At 39.0% G+C, this 21,718-nt stretch overlaps 1 protein-coding gene across 8 annotated transcripts in view; it reads left to right on the top strand.

Moving 5' to 3' along the window:
* LOC104909369 (double-stranded RNA-binding protein Staufen homolog 2-like) overlaps positions 1-20,738 on the top strand; it is a 59,235-nt gene extending 38,497 nt beyond the window's left edge. For 7 of the 8 annotated variants that reach the window (XR_793014.3, XR_002113432.2, XR_793015.2 and 4 more), the window contains 2 exons: positions 18,676-18,764; positions 19,609-20,738. Coding sequence is in view for 1 of the 8 variants with exons in the window: in XM_031552886.1 (XP_031408746.1) it covers positions 18,676-18,764; positions 19,609-19,702 (183 nt within the window). In the remaining 7 variants the exon portion in view is untranslated. Of the gene's footprint in view, positions 1-11,771; positions 11,793-18,675; positions 18,765-19,608 lie in introns of those variants that run through there. The other variant, XR_004159289.1, reaches the window with a different exon arrangement.
* The last annotated feature ends 980 nt before the right edge of the window (positions 20,739-21,718 follow it).

Raw genomic sequence — 21,718 nt, 5'->3', positions numbered from 1 at the left:
TTTTGTGTATAGTCCGTAGGATATAGGATAGAGATATGTTGTTTGGCAGATATGTATTTCTAAAAATTAGGCTGATTATCCCCATATAGCAAGAAAATATGAGAACAAGATTGTTTCATGGAGGACTAGGTTGAAATGCTCTATTGGTCGTAGACTCGTTTTTTATATAGCTGGATGTGTGTTGTAGTTTAGTAAAGGCACACAAGACCCTTACTATGAGAACTAAGTTGTCTTCTTTAAATTTAAGCAAAGTATTCCTTATTTACAGGGAAAAATGGTTAGATAAACATAGAAGTGTTCCTTACTGATGACTGTTCCAGGAATTTGCTTTATTTTTTATTAGAACCATTGTGGTACTACCTTTTGCAGACTGACATTGGTTTACATGGCAGTTGGAATGATCTTCTCCAGTTGTATAATCACAGGCCAGCATGCGAAATCTGTGGGTGGTTGTAAGAGATTTTCTAGGCTTCTTTGTTTCAGGAGTTTGGTGTCCAAACATTATACGAATTGTTTATACTGATTTCATTGTGAAGGAAATAATAAGTCTGATCTCCTCTATTGTAACTGGATAGCATAACATTTATCTCAAACATGGTTTCGGTGAGGTCTTATTTGTGCTTGAAAAATATCACTGTACGGTGTGCATGGTTATGACTGCATTTTCTCCTCTTTTGGTGGTAGCCTTATAAAGCTAGTATTTACTTCATGCCATCACTGCACTCTTTATATGGTAGCTACAAATATCAAATTCTTAGCATAAAATAAGGTTGGGCATATCGTTGTACTACCTTTTAATTTAAATTAATAGTTTTCCTTTTATTTTTACATTAGTATTTTTGCTTCTATTGTGAGTGTGTTGATTTTAATCAATTTAATTTCACTCCATCGTGGCAGAGTAAAACTGCTTGTAGCCTGATCCTGGAAATCCTCTCATGGAGTTCGAATGCATGAGGAGGCTTATTGGAATTCATTTGCATAAAGACAGCTTGACTAATTAAGGATTACTATTACTTATCTTAATAAAATCTTCTAGTAAGACAGTTGTATACTAATTAAAATGAATCATATGGAATAAATATTAGGCAAAATAGCATATCCTGAAGACTTTTCTTCTCAGCTGTGGCTGAAGCAGTTACTTTTCATTTCCATGCTTTACACAATAATGCTGACTTACTCAGATTCTGTTCCTTTCGCAGCCTGAAGGTATTCATGACAGGCCACTGGAGACACACTAATGCAAGTATAGCTATTTATCTACCTTCCCAGATAATCAGAGATACTGTATAACAGATAACAGAAAGTTAACGTACTCAGGCTCACAAAGAGAAAGCACAATATAAGGAATATGATTGTATCCTACAGGTTAAAAAGTCACTGAAAGGCAGAAGTGGTGGATTACGGTTTCTGCTTTTACCACTTCTGAGCTTTGTGGTAAAGCAAGAGTTGGGTGAAGAACAGAAATTATCTTGGGGACATAGGGTGCTCCTCAGAACAAGTCAGTAATTGTTACAATCATTTTAGCTTACAGTGTCAGGCTCTCTTATGCAATATCTTTCCCTTTTGGATCTCAAGTTATTCTTTCTACCTAGTGGCCCAGTTCAACAGCTGAATCTTCTCTGTCACTGAGCCTGAAGACTGGATTCTCATGTTGGAGCTGGGACATGTGTCCTGTTTGCTTAAAGCTAAGAAACTAAAATCTATCTGATTTGTATGGTGGACAAATGCTTTCATTCATGCCACTGACAAAGGGGGGACCCTCACCTTTTCCTGCTTCTCCAGTGGTCACCTTATCAGTGAAAACAGTGAGCTCTGCTCAGGTCTGTAGTAGAGCTGGAAGTGCTATCCTAGAGAAGGATCGTGTGTCTTCCCGGATCCTCTGTATGGGAACCTGGTTTTGGATATGAACTCTAGAGAGTAGCAGTTCAGCTACAGGTAGCTCCATGTCCAGCTCGTGGCTTTCTCAGGTTCTTCAGAGAAACCCGCCTCTTCTCTTACACAAAATAAAGAAGCCAAGTACTTAACTTTAGACCTTTGATTTTATTCCAAGGATGTGCTATTTAAAACCTCACTCTTACAGTGCCTAATTTGTAAGCACCTAAATTCTTCATTGAATCTAACCTTGACAGGTTATTTTGTAACTAGCAAGATTTTGCATAAGCTTTTTTGACATCTGTGGTTAATGGATTTTAATAATAGCTGCTAGAATGAAATGATAAAATAGCCGTTAGCAGATCTTCCAGACTATAAGCCAGCTGTTTGGCAAAGTTTTTGGACATGTATCTGGGTGGGTTTCTTTGACTGTAACTGTAAGTGGAGGAAAAGCAGGTCCATAGTTGCAGAGCTCCGTTAATCAGAGTCAAGAAATGCCTAATCTGCATTGCTGAGCTGCCAGCTGGAGATGTTCCTGAATTTAAGAAGTCAGAGTTCTTGAGAAAACCTCCCTTCTCCTTGGTAATGTCTCATTTAAGCACTTGCTGGGTGACAGAGTACCCTGTGTGTTCCCTTTTTAGCAAAGAAGTATGTAGGACAGTATTCATGGAGACAACCTGGTCTAGTATTAAATGTGGAGGTTGGTGGCCCTACCTGAGGCAGGGGGTTTGGAGATTCATGACCTTGAGGTCTCTTCCAGCGCTGGCCATTCTGTGATTCTGTGATTCTGTGATATCTGGAAGTGCCTGGTTCCGCAGTGTTAGTAGTCCTTTTATCTTCCTACTTGTTTCGGTAGCAGCCAATAGTGGGAATCATTGACTGTAGAGCAAATTCAGATACAGATAAATTAACATAAAAATGGATATAGATGCTGAATCTGAGGGTAGATTTAGATTTTAATAGATTTATTTATTAAAAAGGAGAGGTGTAGGAAATAGAAAATTTTGAATAATACTGTGAAAATTCCATCTTCCACTTCACAATGTAGATAGGAAAGTAGCAGATACTGATTTTAAGTAAGGACTAATCCTTCAACCTGCATTTTCTAAAGAAATGGTTGAATTTCTTTGTACAATAGCAGGGTTGCGCTAGTCAAAAACAAACAAATAATCAAAGTTTTACTAGAGTTTTTTACAATGCTGTCATTTAATTTGATCATTGAAGTGATGAATTGTTGAAGGCAGACTAGACTTTCTCCATTTTCTATTTCGCCTTTAAGCAATAATCAAATGTCCATGAAAGGCAGAGCTGTGAGGCAAAAGGAGAAACAATGAAGTTAGTTATGATACTGCTTCTGTACTGTAAAAAGATAGGCTAAAGTATTTTATTTGAAGAAACAAAGCATGTTCAAGCATGGAAAGGGAATGGGGGTACAAAAATAGTATAGTTTTCTTTTGTTGCTAGAAAACCAGGGCATTTTTCGTCCTTCTTGTTGTACAGGAAAGACAAACTTTGGGCCACCTGAAAGATATTGACACATCTTCAGAAAGCTGAGTCCAAGCATAAGGCTCAGCCTCTCCTCCGCTGCACTGAAGGGCTAGGTGAAATACAGTTGGCATTCTATTCAGCAGATTCAGCAGTGCCCTCCATGTCTTCCAGATACTGTCAGAATCCTCAGATCCAATTGATAAATTGGAATCTATGCTTGCAATCTAAAATTGTAAAAAGTCTGTGGAAGAAGTCCTCTTTTAAAAAATTAAGCTTTGCAGCTTCATTCTTATGTTAGTGTGTATGGTGCTTGCCATACATTAGCTCTTCCCTAAAAAGCTGCTTTATTTTATGCAGTTCACCTCTAATTCCTGACTCTGAGAGCTGGGATTGCTGGACGCTGTGTGCTAGTGAGGAATGTATAGGAGCTTAACAGCAGGAGCAACAGACCCAGGTTAAAAACTCAGTGACCAGGAACAAACGTGCCCTTTATTTCATCTCCCAGCTAAAACCCTAGATACAGTTTATTGGCTTTAAACTTTTCTCATTTAGTAGAAAAATCTAAGCTCAGTGTTTCTTCTTAATCACAGCCACTTTAAACGGGACATATATGGCACTATAAATTAAAGTTGCACAGAAGTATTCTTTGTTCAAAAGACTTGGAAAATGTTTGACAGTTAACTGTTAAATGGTATCTAAAATACCTGGAATTTCCTTTAAAGAAGTGCATGCCTCTACTGAAACTGACAAAATCAAATTTACACAAAAAGATTATCAAAATGTGCTACTTGATCTCAAACTTGAGAGCTGAGTATATGCCTGAAAAATATTCAGCTAAACTTGTTCCCCAATGTCACATAGCAGATTAATGACAGAGTCACTCTTTTGAATGAAACAGATTTTTTATCCCATGTAACACATCAAGATTTCAAGTATTTTCACTCACTTTGAAATGAATTAGAAATCTCTTGAAATTTTTCACACAGAAGAGCAAACAAGTATGAATGTGTCACCTCACACATACTCAACGGCCCAGTGGTCATGTGTGGCACTTCCCTGTGATTTTTTTGACCGCTGTTTTTTCAGGACTGAGACAGATTTTCCTCAAAACCGAGGTGTTCTCTTAAAAGAAACAAAATATTTTTGTTTCTTCATTCAGTGTCCTTCTGAAAAAGAATTTTGACTGTCTCTCCTCCTGACTTCTAGTTCAGGTCCCATCTAGCTGGCCACACATTCCCACCAACAAATATGTGAGTCACCTCTTTGAAGGACAGCAAGATCTGCAGCATCTTCATGATATTTCTGGTGTAATTTTCTTCTCAGATTTTGGGTCCTGACATAAAAAGGCTGGAATGAAGGATATGGTGTTGTGCATACCCAAGTGAAGGCAGGGAGCCAACAAAATGCTATTGTAATTACAAGTGAACATTCTTGTATTATAAAACTGCAAAGAAAAAACTATAAATCAGAGCTGTCCTGGTGGTCCCTGGCAGCAAAGCACAGGAGATTTGAGCTCATTCCCTAAGCTAGCCAAGACTGGGATCCTCATGGAGACAGCAGTTCATTCCAAGGGAAGGGCATTCCTCGTGTTTCCTGAGTGATGGTCATGAAACACTCATTTTGGTGGGAGTCAGATCCAGCCTTCAGCCCTGCAGGAGTGATGGTCTAAAAGTGCTTGCCATTGTGGAAAATAAAGCAAGTGGAGATCTGGAGGAATTTTATCTTCAAGTGCTCTGTCAGGGCATCTAGGAGCCTTCCACTTTCAGTTAGGTCCGCACTATTGTCTACATCCCATGTTCAATCATTCATTGTTATATCCGAGTAAGTAAGATTGTCCATAGATTGTTACCTAGTTTCATGGTTCCATACACTGACTCATGACAACAGTGCTAAAATATTGTAATGGGAATAGAAAAATGGAACTAGTAGTATCCAAAGTATCTCTACTGAAGTTTCTGTCACTGATAAACATGGGCTCAAACTTTGTCTTCATTTAGAAATGGGTCCTTTTGCTCTCCTGGAACATTTTTCCTTTTTTTCTTTCTTGTTTTCTCATGGACATACAGCTCTTCAAAAATTATTGATCTGTCTGGATGTTTTACCACTTTCAAAAATAAGTCAGTAGCATGAGAGTAGGAAAAGCATCAAAGCTGTTAGCATTGGACAGGTTTCTAGAAACTCTCTGTAACACAGTCTGGGGGGAGGAGGATATTTCCTGTGTATCCAAAAGACATGGCTTGAGCTGAGCCCACATTTACAAACAGTTGGGGAGGGGCAAAACAAGATGATCTACTGTTGTGAAAATAAAAAATTAAAAAAACAAAAACAAAAACCTGAGAGTGTGCAAGTGCTTACAGCAAAATAAACCCCAAATTGACAGCTGCACAAACAGCACTTGCCCAGCAGTGGTAGTCAGTTACTAGGAATGCCCAGTTTCCCATCAGATTAGTAAGAATTTATAATTAATAGCACATTTAGCATCCCCTCTGTACTGAAATCACAGCTTAATCTGCTAACCTGGTTGTGGAGGAGGTAAAGGAGACAGAAATTCAGGGTCCTGCTTTGCTGAGCACGTTATCTCCTTGTTGATACAGTGTTAGATGAAGACAGACAGCTTTTCCAGAATCAGCCTCTCCACTGGTTTAAGAGCTGCAATCCTAAAAGGTGAGGTGCTCCTTCCTTAACAGATGTGACCCCCTTCAACTCTGATAAACTTCCTGAAAAGATGAGGGAAATCTGTGCCACACAGGATGTGCTCAGCACATTGAGGGATTGAGTTAGTAATGTCCCTGATAATTGTGGATACCTCATTGTAGGAGTCAGTTTTTATTTAAATTTTTTTAATAGGAGTATACACATCTGTCTTTATACCCAGCAGCTTTTCTGGCCCACAAGAAGTCCTCTGTGAGTTTCCCCAACTGAGCTCAGTGGGATCTCTGTCAGCTGCAAGATTTATGTCATCTTTTTCAGTCCTGAGAACTGTTCCTTAAGCTTTTCACATCTGGATTTAATTGGAAAGACATTAAAAGACATTAAGTGTGCTGGAAAAGCATATTTTAGAGAAGATCTTTATAGGCACTTCCATTAAAGGAACTGATGGTTGTAGGTTAAAATGGGATGAGGATAAGCCATCAACAGTTAGCAAGGACAAAATTACATTACAAACTGCTTCAGATGAGAATTTCGGCGTGTAGCTCTTGGGCCTGACTCTGATCTCACTTAAATCAACTTCAATTAGGAGACAAATACTGGTTAATGCAGTATAAAAGTACACTGAGATCAGAATGAAAAACTTTTGCCTTTTGGAAACATTCAGATTTCTAATTACATGCCATATGTGCTAAATATAACACTTTTAGCTGTCAATCTAGATTTGGTACTTTGTGGGACATACACGCACACTTGTAAAATGAGACTTGGAGAATGAAGAGAGGGATTGGTCCTTACTGCTTTCAGGGTGAAAGCATCTTCTCTGAATGCTTGTATGTAGATTGCAAGAGTAGAGTTACACGAAAACAGAGATACTACGCAATTTAGTGTGTGGACTTTGCAGGAGATGTTGTAATGCAAGAATCCAGATCCCTAAACACCCCATTGTTCAAGCTCTAATGCGCTGCTTGACTGCACCAGTGGACAGCCCTCTGTATTAAGTGTAATCTATTGCTTTTGTCTTCAAAGTCAAGTTTCTTGTCATATTTAGACTGACACACACTTATAATCTACGTTAATGGACTTGAACACTCTTTCATTTTAAAACAGCTAAAGCCAAGGAATTTGATATTAAGGAAATCAATCCCTTAACTAAATTAAAGTGTACAGACTTTAAAAATAGTAATGTGTCAAATGTTAATGAACAAAAATAAAGAATTCTTTTGTAAAACATTGGAATAAAAATATATTCTTTAAAACATTTCAACAAAAACCCATTTCAATGAAAAAACAAGTTTGTTAGAGGCTCTCACTTACCTCTTTCTCTTTGAAGAGAGTCTTTTAATCTGCTATGTTGTGAAAAGTATTTAATATTAATGAAAATATTACCTTGCTGTGTGGTAGTGGAAGGAATGAGGTACTTGAATTACAATCATGTGGTTTTATTTTCCATCACTGCATACTTTTTCTCAGAATCTCCCCATCTCTCTTGGGCTATGGTAAAATGCACGTAAACTAACAAAAGTGCCTAATCTTGGCCAGCCGTGTTTGTGCTTGTGCACTCTTCCTTTATTTCAGTTTCCTTATCTAGAAAAACAAGAGTAATAAAACTACTTCTCGTCCTTGAGTGCCATTTTGTCTTATGAAGAACATACTTGCAAGTAGAGATGAAAAACATTTAAACATCAATGACTGTGTTTTTTACGGGTAGTGTTTACTTTGCATGGAAGTATAACCATGCTGAAGTAAGCAGAGTAACACGTAATCTTTACAACTTCATTGTATACTAATTTTTGTATATCAATTTCTGTATTATTTTGTTGTATATTAATTTTGATATGAATTGGATTTGAGAGTTCACAAAAATCTTTTAATATTCAGTGAGTTTAAATCAGCACTTGCCTAAGAAAACTGCTTAAATAATGGAATAAATGCTTATATCTTGTTTAAATGCAACACAGTTTAGAACTCATTCGTTTTATTGGAACAAGTTCTGGCAACATGTACATTATTAACAATATGCATCAGGGCCCATTTCCCGGTGGAGAATGACAGGGTCTTTTCCTCATTTAAGTACTGGGAAAGTGATATGAAGCAGTACAGAACTGTGACCATCAGGCTGATGAAGGGGATGGTCTGTTGTGCTGTGTTTTAGAAGTCACCGTGAAATCTTAAACAGCCAAGAAGCTTGGTCCACTTATTTTAAATCACTTTCTCCTGCAGTACACATAGGGTTAATGACACTGGACTTGCAAATCTACACAGGGATGTGTAGAAATGCCTAGAAATAAATAATTAAATAAACCAATTTTTTTCTGAGAACGCAGCTGACAAGGATATTTTCCAGCCTTCAGTGGTGAAAGAGACAGTGATTCATAGCCTTTCTTCCCTGCTGGTGCAGCGTTTTGCCTGAGGATATACATTCTGCTGTTTTCAGTTTTAGGTTTAAAGTCATACTTCTTAAAATCTCTTATAATTTTTGTCTGCAGCTTCTCAATTTTTAGTGTTGCCTAGATTGTATGATATACCTCTACCTGTCCATCCAATCACTAGCATCTAAATGCCCTCATCTGTAATTACTGAATGAACCTCTGTTGCTTTGGTGTGTACCTCCTTCTGAAAGTTAGTACTTAAGTAGCTTCTGGCTGAGGATAAAAAATTATAAGCAAGATTAATTTGAATTTTAATTGTTGTCTGGTGAAATTCTCTTGCATACAGAGTAAATGCTTGGAAATTTAATATTAAGTCGTTTTCACTATGCCGATTAGTAAGTTGTGACAATGCATTATTCTTTCCATCTTTATTCTTTCTTTTATAACAATTGAAGGAAAAATGGGAAATTTAAAGATAAATACACTTCTAAAGAATTTACAGGCTTTTAGTTCAGATCCAGTAAAGACTGAAGAGGCAGTGAAATGACCTGACAAAGGGAGCTTGATTAGGATTTAACTGTTGATACTTGGGCTAAACTTTCACACCTCACTTCTTCACTATTGGAGGTTATAGACACACCTCAGTAGATACTGGCACTGAACCTGAAAGATCTTCTGAGATATTTAGAAGGAATTACTAATTTACTGATTTCCAGCATCAATTGTAATGCAAAGTTAGCATTTTGTTGTCACTTGAAAATATTGTTCCTCACAATAGAATGTATGTGAAGAGAAAGAAGTCTGCAGATTTAACACTTCTCTGAGCCTTTTACCAAACTTTCAGCTATCCCTTCATCTCTTACTCTCATCTGAAAGTAAAAATGAATTGAAAGTTGGCAAACAGACCAGCATTTCTGCCCCTGATTAATCTCTTATTCTAATATTAAGTTTCTTATTCCATATTGTTTGATCAGGTACTCTTCATTAAAAGCAAAACAAACAAACAAACAAACAAACAAACAAAAACCCCATACTTTTTCATTATTTTAATAATTAAGTGCTTTTCATGTAGTTTTCTTTCCTTGTGGCCAGGAACTCTTGAATCACCACTAAAGCAATAGGACTGCCTCACCTCAGATAATCATGGTGCTGTTTCATAGATTTAAAGATAATGCTTTGCCATTCATTACTTCTGAAATTATTTCATAGTCCCAATGATGGTGATGGGTTATCTAATGTGATAGTTCACATGCTAGAAAATACCAGTTCCTAAGTGACTCTTGACTGTTAACTCAGCTAGTCCCTTTGCTGAAGTAGATTGTTGAAGATCTGCAGAAATAAAATGTCGTGTTCAATAGTGTTTTTCACTCCATCCACTTCTTGTAATATTGAGAGGCATGAAGGGATTCAAGCCATGTGTGTCCGGTAAAACTAGGTGGATGAAGGTGACATGATTGCTGTTGTTGATAGAAGCTCTGTTTAATCTGTAGGAAAGTTTGTTCAAGAACAGTTAATCCTTACTTTATGATTACCCCCAGAAAGCTGACAAGGTCAGACTTTACATTGATTATGTGTCATTTCAACTGGTGAATGCATGAGCTGCTTTGGGATAGCATTAACTACTGCATGGGACTTGTTCTAAGGTACATCTGTGCAGCTTCCTTCTTAGTTCAAAGATACTGGATTCCTTCTATCCTCCAGCCTTTTTCTCTTGACAGGCGCAATCAGTATCCTTAATTTTAGTGCCTATGAGGTGACTGTTCATTTGTGCAAACATTAATCAGTTTGGAAAATGCTGCTTCCATGTAAATTACGTGAGCTAATCAGATTATAACTCTGCGTTTTTCACGCATATCAAAAACTGTGCGAGAAAAGGGCTTAAAGTCATTTAATTAAGGTTTACATTGTGCAGTGTGAAAAGCCTTTCTGAATTCAATTTTTAAACAGATGTTAACATTGGTTCACATGAAATCTAATCAACTGGGGAGAACAGCACATTGTGAGGAAAGCAGTGAGAACTGCTAGCAGAAATTATCACTTCCAGTGTAGTGAAATCATTTAGAACAGAAGCTGTTGGGAAAAGGGATTTGTTTCAGTAACTGTCTCCTCATTTCATTTTAGCTTATATGTTGCCAACCTGGTGAATCCAGGGGGATTAAATGAAGATATTAAGAAGTCAAATTTTAGCTACCTCGTGCGCATGTATGTAAGTCTACACATAGAGATATTTCTTCCCTTTATGCATCTGTGTGCATTTTTGGATGTGGACAAGTTAAAGGTGGAGGCTTGGTCAGAAATATCTTCATCAAGAGCAAGTAAAAAATAGTCAGCAAGAACAATATTTTTAAATACACACAGAGTTTAATAGTTGCCTAACTTTGGAATTCTAAGTCCTCAAACTCACCTCAACAGCTGTGATGTTTTTTTTTTTTTCAATAGCCTTTAAATGTGAAATTTAAAGCTACACATTAAAAAGTCATGAAATGCATGCCATTACTGATGCAGACAGGATTTCTGCAGAGTTGTTGCACAAAATCATATTGCCTTCTGAGGCCTCAGCTGTCACAGAGCAGAGAAGAACCTTCCTGCTTTGGGGGGCACCATTTCTTTTAGCTTAGAAAGCAGATGAACACTGAGTGTTTGTAAATACACTTATGAGCAGATTGATTCATGCATCAACTCTGCTATTTTCTAGGCTTTTGTCTTGCAAGGGTAATCAAGGACTAGAGTTTGATGCTTCTGTTGTTTTGACGTGGCATGCAAGCATTTTCTCAAGCTTACACTCATACTTGTTCATGTATGTAGCATGTGGTTTACAGACACCGTGATCACAAGTCATTTGCAGATTCAACCTTGATCTCAGACCCATCTATTAAGATGGTAAAATCTTGTCACAGAATCATAGAACCATAGAATCATTTGAGTTGGAAGGGACTCTTAAAGGTCATCTAGTCCAACTCCCTTGCAATGAACAGGGACAGCTAAACCAGGCTGCTCAGAGCCTGCTCCACCCTGATCTCGGCTGTCTCCAGTTATCCACCACCTCTCTGGGCAAGTTGTTCCATTGCCTCACCACGCTTATTGTAAAAAACTTCTTCCTTATATACAATCTAAATCTTCCCTCCTTTAGTTTGAAACTATTTCCGCTTGTTCTGTCACAACAGACCCTGCTAAAGAGTCTGTCCCCTTCCTTCTTATAGCACCTCTTTAGGTATCAGAAGGCCACCACTTGTCACCAATTTTCAAAGCCTTCACTTCTCCAGACTGAACAGCCCCAGCTCTTTCAATCTGTTCTTGTAGGGGAGGTGTTCCAACCCTTGGATCGTTTTTGTGACCCTCCTCTGGATGCACTCTTAACAAGTCCACCTCTCTCCAGCACCAAGGACTCCACACCAGAACACCGTGCTCCAGGTAAGGTCTCACCAGTGCAGGGTGGAAAGGCAGAGTCACCTCCCTTATCCTAGTTATCACACTCCTTTGGATGCAGTCCAGGATACAGTTGGTTTTCTTGGTTGCAAAGGTACTTTGCTGGCTCATGTCCAGCTTGCTATACACCAGTACCGCCAAGTTCTTCTTGGCAGAACTATGTTCTATTCTTACATGTTCCAGCTTGTACTGATAGCAGGGGTTGCCACAACCTAGGAGCAAGACCTTGCACTTGAATATGTTGAGCCTCATGAGGTTCACCTGGGCCCACTGCTCAAGCCTATCTAGATCTCTCTGGATGGCATCGTGTCCCTTGGACATGTCAAATGCATCACATAGCTTGATGTCGTCCTCAAACTTGCTGAGGGTGTACTCAGTCACACTGTACATGTCATCAATGAAGATGTTAGAGAGCACTGATCCATGTACTGACTCCTAAGGGACACCACTTGTCACCAATTTTCATCTGGACATTCAGCCATTGACCACCACTCTCTGGATATAATCTAGTAACTAGTTCCTCATCCATCAAGTAGTTAAACCATCAAACTCATATCTTTCAAATTTGGAGAGAAGGATGTTTTGGGGACCATGTCAAAGGATTTACTGAAGTCCAGATAGATGACATCAGTGGCTTTTCCCTTGTCCACTGACACAGTTACACCGTCATAAAGCAAAAAGGTTGATCAAGCAGGACCTGCCCTTGGTGAAGCCATACTGATTATCCCATATCATCTCCTTCTCTTCCCTGTGCCTTAGCATAGCTTCCAGGAGTATCTACTCCATGATCTTCACCAGCCAAGAAGTGGGGCTGACAGGTCAGTAGTTCACTGGGTCACTCTTTCTACCCTTCTTAAAAATGAGTGCTATATTACCTTTTTTCCAGACTCCAGGGACTTCACCTAATCACCATGACTTTTCAAATATTATCAAGAGTTGCTTGGTGACTACATCAGCCAATTCCCTCGGGACTCTGTGATGCATCTCATAAGGACCTATAGGCTTATGGGCATGAAGGTTTCTCAGGTAGTCGCAAACATGATCTTCACTTACAGCAGGAGGGTCATTGCTGCTTCAGCTCCTCCCTTTTGAAGGCTGTGTATAGAATAGTCACGAGTGAAGACTGAGGCAAAAAGTTGTTGAATACCTCAGCCTCAGTCTGTTGTAACTCACCTGTCTGTATTGCTCACTAGAAGGGATATGCCCTCCTGGACTTTCCTTTTCCAATTGATGTACCCATAAAAGCCTTTCTTATCTTTCTTTGCACCCCTTGCCAAGTTCAGTTCTAGCTGGGCCTTGGTCTTCCTGACCTTAACCCTACATAGCCTAGCAGAATCTCTGTACTCCTCCCAGGTTACCTCTCCCTGCTTCCACTGCCTATGCATTTTCTTCTTGCTCTCCAAGTTTGACCGGTAGGCTCTGTTCAGCCATGCCAGTTTCCTACCTTCCTCTCCTGACTTCCTCCACCTGGGAATAGAGAATTCTTGTGCCCCAAGAAAATTTCCTTAGAGATGTGCCAATTCTGCTCTGCCCCTTTGTCCCTGAGGACAGATTCCCAGGCAGTTTTCTTGACTAATTCTCCAAAAAGCTGGAATTTGACTTTCCTAAAATTAAGCTTCCTATTTTACTCTTTGGCTGTTCAATATCTCTCAAGATTATGAACTCCAGTGCTATATGGTCACTACAGTCCAGGCAGCCTCCAATCCTGGTGTCACTAATCAGTTCACTTGTATTGGTGAGCAATAGGTCCAGCATTGCATCCCACCTTGTGGAGATGTCTATTACCCGTCTCAGGAAGTTATCCTCAATGCATTCCAGGAGCCTTCTAGATAGCCTACAACTCACCATACTACTTTTCAAGCAGATATTAGGGTAGTTGAAGTCCCCCAGCAGGACAGAAACCTGTGAACATGATGCTTTCTGTAGCTGGAGGAAGAAGACTTCATCAACAGGCTCCGCTAGATCAGGTGGGCTGTAGTAGATCCCAACCACAAGTCTCCCTTTGTTGCCTCTGTCTCTAACTCTCACCCATAGACTTTCCACTTGCTCATGGCCATTCTTTAGGGACAGCTCTTCACATTCTATTCCTTCCTTGATGTAGAGGTCAGCATCTCCATCCCTTCTACCTCCTCTGTTCCTTCTATTCTTTATTGCCTACTGTGGACCCTTCATTCATTCAGAAAAACAACAAAATGAAAATTTTCAGTTTCATAGACTAATCTGAAATGCAATATGGATTTAAGAGGAAAAGTACATATAAGTACATATAAAAAAAATGGGAAAAGGTTGTCATGAGGATATGGGCTTAAATGCACAAGGACTAGTGTAGTGCCTGTCTGCAGTTCTTGCTAAAAGTATGATCTAATGTTACTAGATTGTCATTACAAGATGCTTAATCCCCAGAGTGAGAAACAGGAAGAATATTTGCAAGTTTGAATGCTATTTACTAATTGCCAATTGACTCGAGGAAAGTTAAAAAATGACTGGAAACATCCATCCCTGTCCTGATACAGACACACAGTAATAATGGAAATGGCAGCCAAGACAAACAGCTAGGAGCGCGGTGCATCCTGTTGGCATCGTATTTTTGGCACTGTTTTAGCTACATAGAAAACAAGTGATACAAGAAATGTGTAAGGACATCTGTTCTCTAACCTATGGGGCTTCACTCACAAAACAGTTGTAAAATCTTCTGGGGGAGAGAAAAAATTCTCTATATCTGTGCAGATGCTATTGTAAGAAAAATATCAATAGAAGGAAGTGTTGAGCCTTGAAAAGAGGAAATTGTTCACCAGATTCACTGTCAAATGTTCCATTCTTTTCTTTCCTTTTCATTTAATCTAAATTATCTGCCTTTCACAAGTTAAATTTAAGCCAAACTGTGTAAATCCATTGAGACTAAGAGAATTGAATCATAGATTAAATTAGCCTAATGTCTGCTTGTAGCACTTCTTGACTGCAGTTTACTTGGGTTCTGTGTCACTGCTAATTATTCAGGTCACAGCCTTTAGCTACCAGCTTCCTTCCTGAATCCAAAATCTTCATGCCTGCCTAGGAGTATTCCAGGGCAAGGAGAAGCATTAAGGATACCTATTAAGGTCCAAAGCATCTCACTCTATCTTCTGTCTACTGCTCTTCAGTCGCCTCCCATTAGTAGATATTTTTAAATGAAAGGAACTTTCCCAAAATACAAAAGTTGTTGCAGAAGTCAGGATATATGTAGTTAGGCTTCCTCCACAGGTAACCTATAGGGAGAAAGACATTTTTCCATGCAAAAGAAATCAAATTTCATGTAAACCTGGAATACATTAGGAAATTGGAAGATAAAGAGGGTCTGTAAGTTGTAAGAGTTTGGGAGGACTTGAGGAAGGAGAGCAGCTGGAGATCCTGAATGGGAGAACATTTAGGAGTGGGAAAAAGAAGAGGCCTGGGTAGGGGGAGATTTGTAGAGAAGTAGAGGTGTTTTCCTCTGCTGTTAAAGAAGACCAAACACTGAAGTAGGTATTAATGAGGGAAGACCAGAGGCACTAGATTGGCTGGGAAAGAGAAGGGAAAGAGGCAGAAGACAGGGAATAGGGACTCAATAGTGAGAAGCCTGAGATTTTGAAAAGATTGTCAACTTCCAGAGCAGCAAAGGTGAGAAGGCCATTGATGAGGACTGATGGAGGGGGCTGGCTCTTCAGCAGTGTTCACACAAGCACCTGACACTTCTGCCTGGAAGGTCAGGAATACCAAATATGGGATTGCTTTCCTGCTGCTTGAGTCTTTTATAATTTGGTTTTAGTAATATATCTGAGATCTCACCTTTTATATCACATTTTGATTTGGGAAGGGCATGGTTTGAAGAAGGATAAAATGGAGAAATGAGGTCATAACAAATTACAAGAATTAGGATTTGGACATTGTGTTCTTATTAAGAATGTCTGTCTTTACTCATCTTTAATCTTACCTTCATTTCCTTCATTTTATATGTTTCCATGAATTGTTCTATATTTGTATCATTGACACCCATATAGTAATGATCCATGCTTACAGGCAAAGGATTTCATTATTGTGTATTGCAATATTTCTTCCCTTCTTGATAGAAGAGGAAAAGACTTTCCCTTTGAGACAGTGGCTCATATTCTTCCAGGACATTCCAAAGCAGTTTTTTGTTTGTTTGTTTGTTTGTTTTTTCTGGAAAGCAGCTATTAAGGCTGCTCTGCTGCAATTTGTGTGATCTGCCTTGCAATAACCAGTTCTGTGAGTAGAACAGTAGTGAGTAACATATGTACTTATTCAAAGCAATTCTAGAAAGGAAGATTGGGTTGGTCCAATTAATCTCTTTATGATTTGAGGGTTTCATTGACCACTTATCAAGATCAATCTGTCCTACATATCACATGATTACGTTGTGATCTAATTTTAAATGAAGCATTACTTGGCACTGCTTGTTACTATGATCAGAGCCTCTCAGTCTAAGCCACTGTACAAACAAATAACCTGAACAAACCATCCTTTCACAACAAGTTTACAGTTCACACGTCAGACCAGGAAGCTAAGAATGGATATTAAAAAAAAGTAAACAAGGTAGATTCAAAAAAACAGATGGGATAGCAATAAAGCTGTAGGAGGAGCAGATGTCTCAGCTTCCTTCTCACAGTACTACCTAGTAAAGTTCTCTGGGCTACCATAAATAAGAACAAATGAGATCTGGTTGCTTTGTTGATGTCAATCAGTAAAAAATGGGTATGAGAAGGAAGGATATACTTGCGTGCCAGTCCCTACCCCTTGATTGTTTGTGGCTGGTAGTTGATAGCCCATGATCAACTGAAATACAATACAGAAACAGCCCTGTGTAAGGAAGCACAGGAGCCTAGTTCTAGCCTCTCCCTCACTTGCTGAGCAATGCTTGCATTGTGTTGGAAATAATCCCACAAAGAGGAGTAGATGGGAGAAATTAGGATGTAGAAAGGTGTTGGATTACTGGAAGAAACAGAGAAGTTGAGAGAAGAAAAACCTTGTTGCCACTGGGAAAAATTGATTTGGCTGGAACAAACTTAGTGATTTCACTGTGTGATCGAGATCCAGAATGGAAAGGTGGATGGTGATCAGAGCCTATAGGAGCTGAGAATACACTTCTGAAATGACAGGCACTGTCAGGTGGCAGAGAAAGAGATGTCTCATAAGAAAATGCAAATATACCAAATGTCAAGAAAACTAGAATAAATGGGGAAAGGAAGGATACTGAAAGATGATAAAACTGTTAGATCCTTTAACAGGTGAAGCTGTGTCTGACGTGAAGGTCTGAGATTCAACCATAGCATGGAAAAGTAATAAAAAGATATAGGCAACAGATAATTTAAGATGAAGGGAATCATATGAACGGATGGGAAGAAAGAACTAGTAGAGAGCAGGACAGATTTCAGATACAGGGGGCACAGAGCATATGGCAAAAGAAGAGTGGACAAAAAGCAGCAGTGCTAATCTGATGTTTAAGAAGTGTTTAGCTTTGTATTTGCATGCTAGCACAAAAACCATGAAACCTCACAAACGAAAAGATTCCTCTCCATGCGTTATGGGTGGGAGTACCGTGTACAGCCTTCTGAAGCTTTGGCAGCTAGTCATTACTATAGACAAATCTGGGATACACGGTCTTTTAGTTTAGGGCAGCCTGGCAATTTTTGCACTGTTATTCATCTTGCCAAAATACACATTGTCTGATAATATTTAAGTTGTATAAACATACCTTTCAAGGGAAGGAGCTGTTGAGAGAATCCAGGCAAAGAATTAGTTTGAGAGCAAATCTAGTACTTCATTACAATGGCAGCTCCTGTTCCTGACAGAGCCTCTGCTGTCCAAAAGGAACGGGAAATGAAGATAGAGACATTGATTCTTTCTATCCCAGCAATGACAAAGAGAGCAACTTCCAATTCTCTCAACAGCAGTTGCTGGCTTCAACTAAAGCAGCAGTGCCAAAGAACCTGCAGTCAGTTCCAGTATTTGCAATGTCACCTTGGGTGACAGTGTTTGTGGAAAGTCACCTCTTTTTCCACTCTGTGATAAATGCATCTTAGGTGGGAGTGATTAAATAGAAAGTTCTGCTTTGCCTTTCACCTTTGATACAGTAGAGACTTCATTTGTTTTATTGTTCTGAGTGTGTTTTCTAAGCAAGGCATGTGGTGCCTGAGAGTTTCATAATCAACCTTTGCTAAATTAATTACAAAAAATCATTTGTCTGTTGCCAAAGCAGCTAGGGGAAAGAAGAACAATGTGCCTCTCAGAACTAAAGCAGGACTCATGAAGCTGAGAGAGAAGTCTGTCAACAAAAAATGCAATTATGCAGAAAAATATGAGCTAAAAATTGATCATTATTCTGATGCTTCATAGTTGTCCCACGTTGGCTTACCCTGTTTAGCACAGTTCACTAATGTATAAGACATCAGTCTGCTGTGTTGTTCAGGTTCCAGCTTCAGAGTGCTGGCAGTGCCCTGCTGCCCATCTACCTGTTGTTCACACCTTCTGCAGTCATCTGCAGGACAAGATCTGCAAGCTCCATAGGAAGTTCCAGGAAGTGTGAAATCTAAGAAAGCACAGGGGGAAGGTGGAGAGTCTTTTCTAGCTGGAGAAGCAGATATCCTAAAAATGTATCATGTTATTGATGTAGATAGTGCAGCTTTTGTTAGCACATACAGAAATCATTTCTACACCCAGGAAGAAGAAGATATCTCCAAACCTGTGCACAAACTCAGTTGTTTATCATGGCGCTGTTCTGTACCCTCTTTATAAGCTCTGCAGTTTAAATGGCTTCAAAATACCAAAATATACATCCTCCTTGGTATTAACACAGTTGTGTCAGTGGGTTTTTAACAATTCATTTTTTATTTAGGCAGCGTTAAGTGCCTTGAAACAGTTTTCAGAACAAGGACTGGATCCAGTGGAAGGGGCTATGAAAGTTGAAAATGGATCACTTGAAAAGTAAGTACCATTTAAATCCTTTGCATTTTAATGCCTGTGTGGCACTGTAGATAAGAAATATTAATTAAGAGCTTACTTGCCCTTTTAGACCTGTGCAAAAACTTTCCATTTGAATTTGCGTAGTTTTTGACAATTTGAGAGGATAAGCAGGATTTCAGGTTTAGTATTACTGATAATATTTACTAATGAACTATGAGACAGTCAATCTTCCTATGGAAACCCTAAAGAAAAGGATTTTCTGTTTATTGTATGGATTATCTTTAAGTAGCATAACATGATTTTTCTCCAATGTATTGTAGCAATTGATATTGCCTGTAAATAGGATAGTTATCTGCAGTGAGTCCCTATGTCTGCAGGGTGAATTTTATCCTAGAGAATTTAGAAGTAAGTTAAAAATTCTTTCAGGTCTTAAAAATTCTTATACAGACTATTATCTTTAAGGAGAAGACAATGGATACAAGTTTCACAGTAGATTTTCAAGTATTTAGGAAAGTTGGATTGTCCATCCAGTACAGATTTTTTTTTTTCCTGCTGTTAGTATGTTTACATAAGGTCTTGTATTACCACATAAATTAGGGAATCATAGTAAAAGAGAAAGAAGACTATAAGTGGCATTGGGAGTCTTCAATAAATATATCGTAGCTATTTATAAACTAATTTAATCAGAAGCAATTTTCCATATGATCTCATCAGCATAGTATTTGAACATAAATATTGTTGTTTCACTTTAAAATGTTACCTTCCACAGTGACCTTTGAATTTCATGTGCCATCTGCTAATAAACATGTCTTAAAGATGTGCAACCCTGGACCTTACCACTCTTGTTAATGTATTAATCTTTCAGACAAGTCAAGCATCTGGGAGAGAAAGCAGACAATAAACAGACTAACTCAGGCACCATTGCTCAGGACTGCAAGGATTCAAAGGCTGTCGTCTAGGAGCTTCCCAGCACCCACGGCTGCCACTGCATCCTTATAAACCTGTCAACACGCAATAGGGTGTATGTGTACAAGGAAATGAATGACTAATACCATTATTTGAGTCTTATGTGAAGACAACACTATTCTAACACAAGAGATAGTATACATGGTACTGTTTATTCAACTGTGGAAAAAAGCAAAATTGAACATTTCCCTTAGAACTTGAGATCAGAGCATAACTCAATTGCCCAGAGGCAGAAGAAATCTGATCATGTTACTGGAGGTTAAAACAACAACTAATTAACAAAAGTGTTAGAAAAAGAAAAAAAAACGAAAAAAAAAAGATAAACATTAAAATTGATTAATACTGAGAAAATCCAGTCAGCATTGTTTCAGTTATACAATTTTTCGTAGTGTAGTTTTAAGTTCAGCTTACTGTTTTTTAAATAATGCTTGAATATTTTAAAATTAACCAATGACAGTGCTGTGAGAATTGTAGTTGTTGTCTTCATATATAGTCATACAGCTTATCTTTTTATGCAGACATTATGCATTCTTCATTCTATATGAATATGTATGACTTTAAGATGCACTACTCGGAGTTGTATGCAAACAGAAGTTTAAATCATGACAAGTATTTGCTTAACATGAACAGATGTTAGTTATGATCAGTCTCAATATACTCCAGGAAAAAGCAAATATGGTATTTGATTTTCCTTGCCATTATCAATTAAAGAGGCGTCTTGCCTCCAGGCGACATGTTCCCCTTCAGTTCTGCTCTCTGTTGTGTGAAGCACATCTACACCCCATCTGTGTGTTGTATCAGCCCACCGTTTGCATCAACTGAGTGTTTTTAATCTCTGCATTCTGACCAACAGCAAAAGGTAGGATTGCAACCTTATCAAGCCAACGTAGGAAAACTGTTGATGTGGAGATTATTCTTTTGTGAAGGGAGCAGCAGCAGAGATAAGACCTGTGGCTGCGCTCTGTACCAGCATATCCCATTTCAGTGTGTGGCCAAATGCAGTAAAACCACATCAGTTCATGTGCACAATGACAGTGTCGTCTCTTTCTTTACCACTTGCAGGTAGACAGCTTAACGAATGGGTTGAAATAACAGCACAAAAAGCAATTGCAAATGAATGAAGGTCTGGCTACCATGCCAATGCCTGGGTTCAATCTTCTGTTCCCCATGCCACCGCCTTCTACAAACCTACTGTGTTACAGCAGTAAACCTGGCTTGTATGTCATTTATTTTGTCCAAAACGACTATTTTATTTTTATAAACCTCTTGCAATAAACACATAAAGCAACTGCCAACTTCATAACAGTCCTGACAACATTGCACAAGATTTCAGAAGCATGTAAAGCAGGGATCACAACCCTAGTGACTCACTCAGGAAAGCAGCACTGTAAGGAAATGGTGCAAGGTACAGCGGCATTGATTCAGCTCTAGGACAGGCTTATGGGGTAATGTGTATCATGCTCTTACAGAACCGGCAATCTCTAACACTGAGGAGTCCTTCATTCTGTTTCATATTTCTCAGGAGTATGTTTCACAGTCCCAAGGAGCCTCTGTGCTAAGAGTCTGCAGTTTCTCAAGGTTCTGCTTCTGTGATATGCAATAGAGTCAGGAGCATGCAGACTCTGTCAGTTTCCACAGAACTGGGAGGTTTCCAGCAGTGTGTGGCACCTGGCAGACTCAAGTTAGTGAGGTAGCAGAGTATAGTACTTAGCTCTTGCACGCTGTATTTCTCAGTGACACCTGACCTGCCCAAAAGAGCAGAAATTCTGTTCCTTCTTCATCTCAGCAGCTGGAAAAGCTCAGAAACAGGCTTGGTCTGTTCTGTGGCAGTACCTTCCAGTATGCAGAATGCGAATGGCGTTACCATCACCTCCCATGGGCAACAAGAGCAGAAGAAAGGACAAACAGGTTCCTTGATGAGTTGCTCCTCAGGGCAGGAGGCTGAGTTTGCTGGGAGGATGTGACATGGAGACTGGCAGTACGGTCTCTTTGGCACTAGCAGCACCTCT

Source organism: Meleagris gallopavo, chromosome 3 (assembly GCF_000146605.3).
Source record: "Meleagris gallopavo isolate NT-WF06-2002-E0010 breed Aviagen turkey brand Nicholas breeding stock chromosome 3, Turkey_5.1, whole genome shotgun sequence".
Lineage (NCBI taxonomy): Eukaryota > Metazoa > Chordata > Aves > Galliformes > Phasianidae > Meleagris > Meleagris gallopavo.
This window is presented reverse-complemented; position numbering and strand designations above follow the sequence as displayed.